General features: G+C 40.1%; 2 protein-coding genes across 3 annotated transcripts; both read right to left on the bottom strand.

Annotated features, from left to right (window-relative positions):
- Positions 1–982: 982 nt before the first annotated feature.
- On the bottom strand, positions 983–7,803 carry ogfod1 (2-oxoglutarate and iron-dependent oxygenase domain containing 1). Its single transcript, XM_035158456.2, has 13 exons — positions 7,506–7,803; positions 6,671–6,816; positions 6,541–6,587; positions 4,188–4,288; positions 3,983–4,099; positions 3,788–3,879; positions 3,257–3,385; positions 2,215–2,328; positions 2,059–2,138; positions 1,709–1,968; positions 1,393–1,521; positions 1,249–1,307; positions 983–1,165 (listed from the first exon to the last, which is right to left on the bottom strand). Exons 1-13 carry the CDS (start codon positions 7,663–7,665, stop codon positions 1,004–1,006), a joined length of 1,596 nt encoding a protein of 531 aa, XP_035014347.1. The 5' UTR covers positions 7,666–7,803; the 3' UTR covers positions 983–1,003.
- Positions 7,804–9,231: 1,428 nt separating this feature from the next.
- On the bottom strand, positions 9,232–12,459 carry nudt21 (nudix hydrolase 21). Of its 2 annotated transcripts, none has more exons than XM_035158473.1 (7): positions 12,137–12,459; positions 10,993–11,193; positions 10,835–10,898; positions 10,658–10,747; positions 10,465–10,540; positions 10,241–10,355; positions 9,232–9,719 (listed from the first exon to the last, which is right to left on the bottom strand). In XM_035158473.1, exons 1-7 carry the CDS (start codon positions 12,256–12,258, stop codon positions 9,698–9,700), a joined length of 690 nt encoding a protein of 229 aa, XP_035014364.1. In that variant the 5' UTR covers positions 12,259–12,459; the 3' UTR covers positions 9,232–9,697. The 2 variants fall into 2 exon arrangements, with proteins under 2 accessions (XP_035014364.1, XP_035014355.1); XM_035158464.1 differs by having other exon boundaries at positions 9,232–10,134; positions 12,137–12,458.
- Between the last annotated feature and the right edge of the window lie 498 nt (positions 12,460–12,957).

Below are 12,957 nucleotides of genomic sequence, written 5' to 3'. Positions count from 1 at the left end.
AAGACAAATTAGTCGATTGACATCTTATCACCATCTATTTTGATAGTATAATTGAATTAGTAGTTTATTTACGAGGCAAACATGTGTTTTTTCCAGTTTTAAATGATTATCAATAGAATATCTTTGATTATGAACTGTTGGTCTGACTAATCATGCATTTTGTACATTTCATCCTAGGATATATATATAAGGTATATATATATGTTTTCTTAAAAATAATTGAATAAATGGTTAATCAATAATGGTAAACCATCATTAGTTACAATCCCAGTCTTCATACTTAAAACTGGTATAACATTCATGGATAACATTATGGAGTTACCAATGTCCTGTTCAAAGATATGAAATGGAAAAAGACATAATTGTTGTTAAATTTGATTGTAACTAAATCTTAGTAACACATTGCCATGTGACAAAATATGAGTCTCGTAAAATAAAGTTTTTGTTTGATTATGACAGATTTCCTCCTAATGTCAAATGATATCAGCATCATTCCGTCATGTCAAAGTTATATTTCAGCTCTTACTGAAAAAAAGTTATACCATACTTGATTAAGCAATACTTTATCTCAGTATAAACTGGATCAGGTAGAGATGATTTCTATAAGCTCTGACCACGTTAATAGCAAATACACTTTATTCCTAATCTTTTCATTTTAAGTTAAAGCAAAAATCCCAGATGGCTTCACTGCTTCTTGTTTCAATAAAATGGAGGACACCTGTCTGACATGTGAGACGAGGAGTCTGTCTCATCTCATCCACTCTCACTTATCTTCTCACTTCTCATCCACCTTTAGCAGGTGTAAACTACAATCATGTCTACAGTCCATTTGACCAAAATCTTACATGTGGATGAAAAGGGAGCAATCTTATCTCATTAAAAACCTCATCTTACTTTTAAAAGATAGTTATGCCTGGGTAATATCTATGCACATGTACAAATAAAACATTAAAAAAAGATGTAAATAAACACATGAGATAAATTAAGATTGATGTGAATATATTTATTCATAGTACACAAAAGAAAAGTCATAAAATGCTGTGCAGGTTGAACTCTCGGCAGAATCACAAGAGCTTTTGTTGTTGACGTGTTTGACAAATTTGAGAGTTTCTTTGTCTCTGTAGACGAGGGCGAGGGAGTTGTCCTCTGGATACACCGTCAGGAGCTGAGAGGAAGATGAAAACAATGATGATGATGATGACGATAAGTGAAGGCTCACCTGCACTTCTCACAGTGATCAGCACTCACCTCCTCATCCTCTTCATTAGCAACATAACACGAGAAGCCTCCAAACTCTGACTGCCAGTCTACGAAACATAACGTACAATAACAGTCACAAAATTGATTGACAGAAAGTTCTGTGCGTGTGCGTGTGCGTGTGCGTGTGCTCACCTGCACAGCCAAAAGGTAAAAGAAGATCCAGAGCGTACTCTGCTCGTGCTGCCTCTCCATCATGCAACAGAGTGTAGGCGCCATGAGACCATCGGCGCAGTTCACCACAATATACAGGTGTGCTCAGCTCTGAGGATACACACACACACACACACACACACACACACACACACACACACACACACACACACACACACACACACACACACACACACACACACACACACACACACACACACACACACATTGAACAACCAAGTCAAAACACAAGCACAGCTGTAAAAACCTGTCGACACCACCTCAATCTGATACACACCCTTCTCTCTGTTCCCATTCGCTGATGGAGACTCCATTGAAGATGACGTGGCTTCTGCCTCCCCTGCTTCCTCTTGCTCCCCCTTCTTCTCTCCCTCCTCATCTTTCTTCTCATCATCGTCATCATCAGCGGGACACAGGAAGTGCAATCGAAGGCCAGTGAAGTTGGAGAGGAGCAGAAAGAAGGCCTCTGAACGAAGCAGCTCCCAGCATTCGCTCACACACTGAGGCACGGAGTCCAGAGAGGCAGCTTCATAGCATCTGAGTGCACGCACAGATAAAGTTCATGTAATCAGTCGTTTAAATACACCATCCATCACAGACTAGTGTTAACAAGAGAAATTATCCCACCTCTTATTGGGAGGACCTCTCCTCGTCCACTGAATCTGAGAGAGTCGCAGTGCTTCACCCACCGCCCTGAACTTCTCCTCCTGAAGACGAACACAACATCAATAAACAAGAGCTCGTGGACACAAGCGAGCAAGAGAAAATGGGGAAGACACTGACCTTGAAAAAGTCTTTTAGCTGAATTTCAGAGTTCTCTTCAAATTCCTCCTGGATCTGTTCTTGATAGGAAATGTCGACGTAAATGGGATTAACCCACTCCAGCAGCAGAGTCTCCTGTCATCAACACATAAAAAAGAATATAGACCATACGCTAAAGGAGTAGTTTGACATTTTGGGATATACACTTATTTGATTTCTTTGCAGGAGGTACATGGAATCAATGCTATGTTCACATCCGTTAAATGAGGAGGAGGGGTGTGAGCTCAACCATCTGACACATAACCCCTGTAGAAAGGCATTATGTCATTTTTACACTTTCTTTAATTAGACAAATGACATATAACATGTTAATGGTTGCGCTTTAGAGGTGCTAGTGGGAGTCATTTTAACCTGTAGGTAGATGTGACCTTTTGACTAAATAAGGCTCGATGTTTCCCTGTTTCCAGTCTTTATGCTAAGACAGTGATTCTCAAATTGAGGGTACGGGCCGCAACGGGTCTTACAAGATCATTTCCAGGGGTCGGCAGATGGTTGTGGAGAAAAAGGTTTTGAAATAAATGGATATATTTTAGACAGTTTTTACCTCAGATCAAATTATTCTTCCCTTTGTGGACAAAGCATTTTTTTGCCATGTGCTGTAATAAGAACTTAATTTGTAAATCAGGAGGTCCAGAGCCGGATCAGAGAACATGTTCTTGCCGCACACAGGCTGTTTAGCAGCTCAGGGGAGGAGAAGAAGAAAATAAATATCACGCCTCATGTTCCTTATGACTAATTTCCTCTTAAAGTAAGAAAAGGTTGTGTGCAGCGGCCTGATCTTACTGGTGGGTCATAAATCGAAAAGGTTGAGAACCACTGTGCAAAGCTAAGTGACTGCTGGCATCAGCTTAATAATTAATGTACAGATGTGAGTGGTATTGATCATCTCATTTTACTCTCGCAAGAAAGAAGTTCATGGATTTCCCCAATATACTTTACTACTACTGTTGCTATGGAGATGGTAAAATAACACTGTGTATATATAAATTTTGAACAAACTCACATCTCTTGGTAGGTGTGGACTCCTCGGGATGGGCGGCTCTATGTGGCGAGGAGGACGCTCCAGAGACGGTCCGTGAAACCAGCCGCTCAGAGACAGACGACACTTATCCTGTGACAAGACTTCTGACACCTGGAAAACAAAAACACAAGCTCTAGATGCTCTTCTGGTGCAACAGAAATTTACAGGGTTTCTACACGTTTCACCAAGTTTAACTTAAAAATTATATATGTCCTCATATAGGACACAATTTTAATACTATTTCATTGTTATATCAGCTGAGCTAAATGAAAAATGTATGAAAGGCCTAAAATGATCTACTAAATGTTAAATAGATCAACCATTAAACATGACCTGGACCTGCTTAAGCCAAAGGAAATGTATGTATGTATGGATGGATGCATGGAAAAATATTATTGGTGATTACAGGTTTTTCTTAAACCACATAAAAAAAGCAATATAAAAGGGTCTTTCGTAGGACTGTATAAGACCTGCAGAGAACCTGAATACAAACACCAGAGCACTTTTTCTTACTTGGTGAAATGACACCGGAGAAACTTCAAAAAGGACGAGCGTGTTCCATGAGGGTACGAGCGACTTCACTATACTCTGTGGCTGGAAATTACCTGATGACAAAGATGAAAAATGTACTAGACTTATGTCTAAACACGAGGAAAGAAACACACACACACACATATACACACACATATACACACACCAGCTACCCACCATCTGTTGTGTAAAGATCAAGTGTTCCCCCATCGCTGCTTTGCCACGGCGGCACAAGATACAGAATGAAAGCGACGCGCCTTCCCTCCAACTCATCATCATGACACAACAGAACATCTAGAGAGACGACAGAATAAGTTTATTCATCTAAAGTGTCTAAAATATAAATCAGTCCTTCCTGTTGGAGTTCGAGCAGCAGGCTCACCTGTGTATTCATATCTGGCACAGGAAATATCCACTGTGGGCTCCAGTTCAACCCCCAACACTTCACCAAGCCAGGAGCGGAAACGCCCAAACAGTGCTGATCTGAAAACAAACACACAGAAAAATATAGACTACAATACACTGTGAAATACTGTTACATGTCCTTTGGGGACGGTAAAGCTGAACCTTTAACATTCTATATAAGGAGACATTTACTCAGGCTCAGCACACACACAGGTTGGTCTACTGCCTGACAGCCTACCATGACATTTTGTTGTGACATAAATAATAGATGATGACAAGCAGAGGCCGTTATTGTGCATTTAATTATGATGTTTATGCTCCAGGGCTGCTGTTCTGCACTAGGTGTTGTGCCATATAATAAAAAATAAGTATTTAGAATGAATTACACATTTCAGTCTCTGCACTGCAAACACAGCTGACCATATACATGATGAAAAAACTGCACATTATATCTAAATAAAGGTTGTTTGTATTTGTATCTGCTGTTTGAGTCTACAAGGTGTTGTGTATTTCTTTCTTGTGGTTTAAAATATCACTGACACTGTTGTAATGACAGAGTCAGCACTGTTACCCCACTGAAGAAATATTCTCTATACAGGTTTTCACTGAGTGTGATGTGAGCTGCAGCTGAATCACTTCTCCCTTATATTTCCTGCACAGTCCCAGTGTTGATGTTAACTTGGATCATCATCACCCCTCAATGAAGAAAATATACTAATTAGGTGACAAAGGTCAACTCTGGCTCCACCTGGTGGAGCTGATAGATAACCTCAGAATCTCTCACTACCCGTTGGGTAACATTTACAGTTTATTAAAAAAGAAAAGAACCTATTATCCACATTAGTGGAAAATTGTCTTCAGCTCATCATAAAACAAGTAACAACATGAAGACAGACAATTAAAAACATTAAAAACAACCTAAGAACAACAGGCAATTGGTAAAACAGGCTCGCACACAAGGTTGTCTCGCCCACAAAAAGAGTTCTTGTTGTAGCCCATCTTTCGATTGGATGTCACAGTGTATGGAATTAAAAAATACTTAAGGCTTGGAATGAAGGACTTTAAAAAAAAACATTTCCAGAGGGGCTCTATAGCGCCTCCTGGAGCTGGAAAGCATGGCTGGGGAGAGGGATGTCTGGAATACCCTACTTGGCCGGCGACCTCTGCAAACAGATCTCGAATAAGCGGATGGATGGATGGATAGAAAACAACCATAAGAAGAGTTTATAGCAGATCTGTTTACTGAATTGCATTATATTGAACACGTCTCCCTAATAAAGAAGAGTGTCTCTAATAACTGAATAACAAATTGGGCTTAGTAGTAAAGTACTATTAGATAGAGTCCTAGAACTGACTCAGCCACATGAAATCCAGCCACTGTTCATTAAAATGTCTGCTGTAAAAAAGGCCTATAACATAACCAGGCTCTACAGAGAGGGGGGGTGATTCTGTCAGAGAGAAACTACTGTGAACTAACAAGAGATTAAATGTGCTATAAATCATACTCAGGTTTTTTGTGTCTGGTAAAAATAATCCATCACGATGAGCTGTAGACCAGGAGCAGTTGACATTGATTGGCTGTTAATTGTTTGTTGTGTGGTTCAATCCCGGCTCTTGAGACACATGCTCCCAATAAGTGTGTAACATTGGCCTGTTTATCATCCTTAGATAAAAATAAGTTGGGAACAATGTTCTTGAAAGATACTGTTCCTTCTGACAGAGCAAGCTTTGATTCCACTTTTAGCTCATCCTGAAAGAACATCTGAATCTATAAACTGTATATAAAAATGGACGACCATCTCCAATTCCTCCCACTATCCAGAAATGAAGCCAAAATATCCTGGATATGAACGCTGCCATCTTGTGGCTAGGACGTCATTTGGAGTCAAGAGTCTGTGCAGTAGTGATCTGGGGATGGAGCCGCGGTATCCAGGTCCTGCAGATACATGCACTCCACCAATCACAAGTCAGTCTCAGCTGTCAATCATGACGTTTCACCCCATTTTATAGCATCAACTAACTAATAATTAAAACCAAACTTAAATGAAATGTGAGCACTTGAGCACACATCAGTGTGATAAGAACTACATTGAAATGACAGAAACCATCTTTGAGAAAAATGTATTTGGCGTGTACTTTTTTTGTTTGGCCCATGTCCCACCATTAACATGGAGGAGGAAGGGTTTATTACCTTTACTGCAGCCAGCCACTAGGGGGTATTAGAGACCCTTTGACTTCAGTTTAGGGGAGCAGTCTTGTCCTCCATCTTTAAATACAGTCTATGTATCCACACTTAGAGCACAACAATAAGAGCCCAGGCCATGTCTCACCTCAGTCCGGCGATATGTGGCTCTTTCCTCTTCTTTAAGTCATCTGACTGGATGGAAACAACCACAAAGTGAAGGTACTGTAACATCAGATAACGACACAAACCCACTGGACTAAATCTCTGATGGTTACCTGTTTAAATCTGTAGAGATCATTTGACTTCTCGTGGAAGTTGAGCGCCAGCAGTTCTCTCTGCAGGTTTTCTACAAAGGTCTCGCTGCCGAGGAAGTTCTTGATGACACAGTGAGGGAAAGGGTGGCAGTCCAACTCCAGATCCCCTGTATAAAAAAATAACAAAAAATAATGTGGCCAACTGAGCTGTTCGACATATATCTGCTAAGATATATCTGTCAGTATTCATGCTTTTGGCAATAAGGATCATTTAGTATCAGTTCGAAAAATAATTGTGACAAAGACACACACTGAGCGAGACACGTGAAACTAGTCAGTGCTTTCTCCTGGAAAAACATTTAAACGGAAACCCTGTTTCTAAATGACCTAAAAAATATCTGAAATAACTTATATCTACAGGGAATGGAGGATGAATGGAAGTCAAAGTCCTAGTAAGGATAACTGCACAAACCTGTGTGTGTGTGTGTTCCTGTACTTATAGCATAGACTCTACAGAGTGAGGACATTTTTGGAAAGGCCCTTACTTTTTCAAAGGGCTGTTTGAGGGTTAAGACTTGGTTTTGGGGTTAGAATCAGGTTGAGGTTGGGATATGGGTTAGTCATTTAGTTTGGATGGTTGTGGTTCGGTTAGGGAATGTATTATGTCGATGAGTGTCCTCACTAGACCTACAACCCCGTGTGTGTGTTGTTATTAGAAAGGAAGAAGAACAAGAAAGATTAGTGACCATGTGTTTATTTTTCCAGCCTTGTTCTGATTGAATATGTATTAATCAGTCCTGAGTGCAGACCCAGCAGCAGCCGGACTGGAGGTCTTGTTTACTTGTTTACACCTCACCCACAATGCAGCGGCTCTTCCGGCTCCACGCCTCCTTCACGGCGCCCCTCACCTGCTCGTCCTCGAGCACTGAGCCCAGATCCGCTCTCTCTTCGCTCCTCTTCTGCCTCCTCTTCCTCTCCGCGTCACCACCTCCGTCCCGACGCCGTTTAGAAGCCATCGTGTTCACCGTCCTCTGCTAAAAACCTGCGGAACATGCAGTTTATGAAGAGTTTTTGACAACATCCACATGTGTGTGTGTGTGTCAGTGAAGCGGCCGTCGCTGCTAAATGACGTGAGAGTCTAGGTCTGTGTTTGCCCCGAGTACAGACTGTCAGGCAGAGCTGGCGAACCACGTGCAAAACTAATATTACATGTTGGACTGTGGCTGAAATGAAAAGTGTGCGTTAAAGCTGTACTTAGGGAAGAGAAAAAAAGTGATTTACTATAGTATATAATTTGATTTGCTGGTGTTGATATGTTAGGGTTAAGCCCCCAATGAACAGATGGGAAGATGGAACTAAATCTAATTGCAAAATATTTAGTGTGTGAAGACAAGACCCTGAAATCCTTTTCTTCACTTAGGTTGTTTATGCTTCTAGAATAGGACTCTTACTATTGGTTAAAATCACACATGATTAGTTGATAAGGTTTTTTTTTTCTTCTGTCTGTTATATAACATGATGTATCCAGAGATTTGTCTCAGCCTTCCAAGATGGACAAGTGCAAAAAGCAAGTTTGTTGGTGGCAATGTTTCCATATTTCATGTTGTGCTGAGGGATTTTATGGAACAGACTCAAAAAATGTTTTATTACAAAGCCAATAACTGAGAAGACATTAAGTGACACAAGGCACCCATCTTGTTTTTGGAGACACTTGGAGAACACATGGCTTTGCGTTTTTTAATCTGATTGTATTTCTATATTTTTTTGTGTTTTGCCATTGATTTATTTTGATAGTGATATGAGTCTGAAATACAGCTTAACTAAGTTTACTTTAGGTGTTTCAATCATATGTAAAAGACAATATCTTTGGGGTCCCGGCACAGTTGTTAGTTTTATTAGGTCGGCTTTAGAGAAATGTCTTTCCAATGTAACATTCCACATTAGGACAGATGTAGTAAAAACATATTTACATGTGCAGGGCAGCAAAGCCAGCATGTGGTTTGTTCAGTTAATACAGTTATGACTTGTCATCTAAAATATGTAGAATAATACAGTATAATAACATAGCCTGGTGTGTGTTGGGATGAATCCAGGACCCCATGACTTTGAACATAAGCGGTTTAGAGAAAGGATGGATATTGTATCATACAGGCTACATTCAGGAAGTGAGCAAACACTCAATTTAATTAACCTACATAAAAAACATGACCTTTGTGCTTCAGGAGCCACAGAAAGGCCTCAGCTCCTAGGTAACGTGATTTTATAACAAATGCCTTTTCATTCCTCTTACATTAATTTCAACAATGCATCCAGCCGGGCTTTCCGCAGCACATCAGCGTGCGCTGCAATCTGACCTAGTGCAATGCATTTGGAATTTTGTGTTGCAGTTAAAGATAATTGTTCCTTCCACATGATAATAAAATATGAGTGAAATAATCACACTAGTGGTATTTTGTCATTTTACCCAGTGTGAATGTAAATGAAAAATGTTTTTCTGTGTTTTAACATTAGTACTTAAATATAGTACTGCCTTAAATTCATTGAGGTGATTGGTAAATTAAATAAATTGACAATAATTAAAATCACTTTGCAAAAAAGTTTTTATATAATTATTTCGTAACAGTCAGCCACTCTGAAAACTTTATAAAAAACACACTCAAAGGACTGCTTTATTAAAAGGAAAAAAAACATCATTATTACAGGTTAAAACAGGAAACTCAATTTTGTATTTTGTTTAATCACACTGACCTCCTGAGACAACATAAAATCAGATCGTGAACAAACTGGAATAAGCACTCAGATACCACAAAACCTAGCAGTTTCTGTCCGATAAAAAAAAGAAACATTCACATGACATTTTCGTTTTCTTCTAACAGTATAAACACCCCCATGGACTGTAAATATACCTGACATGACAAGTATTTTTTTTTCTGTCAAAGTTGAGCCAGAGACAAGTCTCTTTTATCACATTGTTCTTCTATGTTTAAGCTTCACTCAGACGGGGCTGCACTCACAGAGACAGCCAGGTGGGACTCCTGTTCACTCACGTTAGTTGTAGATGAAGTTGAACCTGTAAAAAGCAGTTTATGGTAAATGATGACCATCTTTATTAAATTCTTGCAGGAGTCCAGTGACAATACTGATTTTCTTTGTAATACATTGTTTCCCCTTTTGAGCCAATTTATTCAAAACACAGAAATAAATATGTCTGCACACCTGAGTGTGTGACTGGTGCATCAAAGGACAACTTTAATCAAAGTAACAAACACTCACACTGCTGTTTCATTTCATATAAACAGGATGATTTCATTTTATTTATATCTGCAAACTCTCAAATCTCCTTTTCCTCTTTCTGGCCTGATGTGTTGCAGGTTTAGTTACTCAATTTAAAAAGGTCTCCAGTGTTGTGCTCAGAAATATCAGCAGGATGGATATCAGTCTGTAGAGCTGTAGGCTCCGTGCCACCCTGCTGCCCACAGTTGAACCTTAGACATAATAAAGTGCTTTCTCAGATTTTGCCACTGAGTCTTTTCCAGTTAAATTAGGTATTTTTTACAATCACTAAATTCATGCATAGGACAAGAAGATTACCTGCTCAGTAGCTGTGGTAGACTGGAAATGATTGGTCCATATCCAGGAGCATTGTCATACAGTTCAAACAATGGTGCTGCCACCAGTTTATAGTTTTTGGGGACAGCAAACAGCGCTGTAGAAACATGAAGCAAATATTTAAAAACAAGAAGGAATAATACATGTGAACCATTTAAATCTATTAAACTTAAGTAATATAACAAGTTATATAGTAATATATTGACCTTTTTCCTGCAGCTGGACCAGGAACAGTTTCTTATGCTCCTTGGGTTTGGTGATGTGAGCTGGAATGTAGGGGTACTGCAAATCGTAAAGATGTAATTAGTAAACATGAAATATCAGTACCTTTTAAAATGGTTACTTCCTTTATTTAAATCATCAAGACTTCTTACTGTCCTTGTCGTCTGTGTCACTAACCTGTGGAGGCTCAAAGTTGGGGCGCCACCAGTTTCCGATACAGTCGTCAATCACCCAGTCCTGCTTCACCCCGTCCTGTCGCCCGAGGATCTAAAATTCAAATTAAAGTTAAAAACATGTAAAACTCCACAATCATCACAGCAACAAGAAGCTTAAACTGCGGTGTGACGTAGCTACCTCAGTCATCAGGCGCTTCAGACCCTCCACCTCATCTTCTCCAGGACTCAGCTCTCCACCAGGCCTGCAGGAGAAAAGCAAACTCTCACACAATTGTTCAATAAAGAAAACACACTTCTACCAGTTTTTACAGGAGCCTCTGAACATCGACTACTCACAGTTTAAAGAAGGTGGTGCCCAGCTGTAGAAGCAACACGTGAGGCAGTCTGTGTTCATGGACAATGAGGACACCCTCGACTGTCCTTCGCATTCCCATTTTATCAAACTCCTCCCGCATCCTCTGGAACCGGGCTGCCACCGAACTGTCCTTCTCATACAGAGGCTCCTTGGTGCCGAATGTGTAGTTGGTGAGAGGATATCTGAAACAAAAATAAACACATGGCAAGTCTTAATACACAATCCAAAATAAAGCTGCATTATACAGTACATTTTAGCCAGGGATTGCATTTATGGAGAAACACACTGGCAGGTTTCTAACTTTACTTTACATGCCTTTAATGCAAGATGACAGTTCTTAATGACTTGTTTTGCCCGACCAACAGTAGAAAAGTCAAATGTTTACTTTAATGTTATAGATGACAGAGAAAACCAGAAAATGTTCCCATTTGAGAAGCTGAAACTAGTGATTTTAAGGCAATTTCACTTAAAAAACAATTAATGAGCTAATTTTTCATCAAATCAGTTGAAAAATTGCAGCAATAATTTCAATGACCATTGTACAATTTTCTACAATACATTAGTTAAGAAAAGTTCAGAAAAAAGCATCAAAATGTATTATATTATCACCCTATATGATACTTTTCTCAAAGTTCCGACTCCCTCTCCTACTTTAGTCTGTTATTGTCGGAGAACGAACACATTTAAGGCCAGATCATTCACATAAGTTAACATGCCATTTTCACAGCAGACCTTTACTACTAATAACATGGATCATAGTTCTGGTCAGTTCAAGTGTCCCAGTGAGACAATGGGCAGCATGTACAACACCAGGACCCTGAAACTGAAGCAATACTCAACTTATACTTTACACCAGTACCTTTCCCACTGTAACATTTCAAAATGTCTGAAAATATCTATATGTTGTTATACACCATTATCTGATGTTTTATACACTGAACAATCAAAAAGTTATCAATGGAAACACTGTGTCCAGTGTCCCATTTACTGTTTTAACAGCTAATTGAGCTGCTATCACTTTTTCTTCTACCCTCTACTGCCGGTGGACGGTGCACACGTGAGCTCCGGACCCATGTAGACAGTGGTACCGGCTTCAGGTGCATTATTTTCGGCTCGTGGACTCACAGGTTGATGGTCCTCTCCAGGGTGAGCGGTTTCGCGGGCCCGCTGATGTACTTGTTCCCGAACTGAACGGCACCACCGCGCGGCCATCCGGCGGCCGAGCGACTGGGAGGCACCACGGACATCTCTGCGGAGAGCAGGGCGAGACGGAAGCCTGCTGCGAGGGTGCGTCGAGTGTTGGTGGGTTAAAAACTCACTGGATTGTCGAAAGAGCCAAAGAAAAACCAAATATTTGCGCACAGTCCAACAACAATTGCTCCACCGTCTTTTCCCTCCGTCCTCCTTTTCCGGGTGAGGTCCCGTGTTCCGGTGGGATATCCCCTCCAGCGACACCTGCTGTTTGGAGGACGAACAACTAAACAGGCCCCAGTGCCCATAAATACGGTGGCCAAGAGAGCTCAACGCATTGCATATTAAGAAAACACATGCAAAAAAAAAATTAAGAAAACAACTTCATCAATTTGAAGACACGTGCACTGCAAAGAAAGGTAAAACTGAAAAAAGACAATGGAAATGTTTCCAGGGGACCCAAACAAGTGATGAGCTTTGAGAAGTTCCATCACCACTGATGAGTAACAGACTTCAATAACTTCACAGCATTGAACTACAGCCTTGTTGGGTCCCCAGGACACATTTCCAGTGTCGTTTTCTTAACTTACACGTGTTTTTTCTATTTGCATGTGTCTTCTTCATTTGCAGTTCTTTTTAAAACTCTGTTAGCCACCGTACATAAACCCCCCCTTTTTCTTTTTTTTTACAAATGGAGCAAGTCTTGCAGTGAAACACCAAGCATATATCTATCTGTATATTCATATACAACAATG

The sequence above is a fragment of the Hippoglossus stenolepis genome, chromosome 1 (assembly GCF_022539355.2).
Source record: "Hippoglossus stenolepis isolate QCI-W04-F060 chromosome 1, HSTE1.2, whole genome shotgun sequence".
NCBI classification, from domain to species: domain Eukaryota; kingdom Metazoa; phylum Chordata; class Actinopteri; order Pleuronectiformes; family Pleuronectidae; genus Hippoglossus; species Hippoglossus stenolepis.
This window is presented reverse-complemented; position numbering and strand designations above follow the sequence as displayed.

Excerpts from the sequence above, each read along its gene's own strand:
- ogfod1 (XM_035158456.2), bottom strand. The coding sequence starts at position 7,665 with ATGGCTTCTAAACGGCGTCGGGACGGAGGTGGTGACGCGGAGAGGAAG. Across the intron at positions 3,880-3,982 it reads TGATCTTTACACAACAGATG|GTAATTTCCAGCCACAGAGT; the intron begins GTGGGTAGCTGG and ends CTTTGTCATCAG. Across the intron at positions 1,522-1,708 it reads GAATGGGAACAGAGAGAAGG|AGCTGAGCACACCTGTATAT; the intron begins GTGTGTATCAGA and ends GTGTATCCTCAG.
- nudt21 (XM_035158464.1), bottom strand. The coding sequence starts at position 12,258 with ATGTCCGTGGTGCCTCCCAGTCGCTCGGCCGCCGGATGGCCGCGCGGT. Across the intron at positions 11,194-12,136 it reads CTGGAGAGGACCATCAACCT|ATATCCTCTCACCAACTACA; the intron begins GTGAGTCCACGA and ends TTTTTGTTTCAG. Across the intron at positions 10,748-10,834 it reads TGAAGCGCCTGATGACTGAG|ATCCTCGGGCGACAGGACGG; the intron begins GTAGCTACGTCA and ends TTTGAATTTTAG.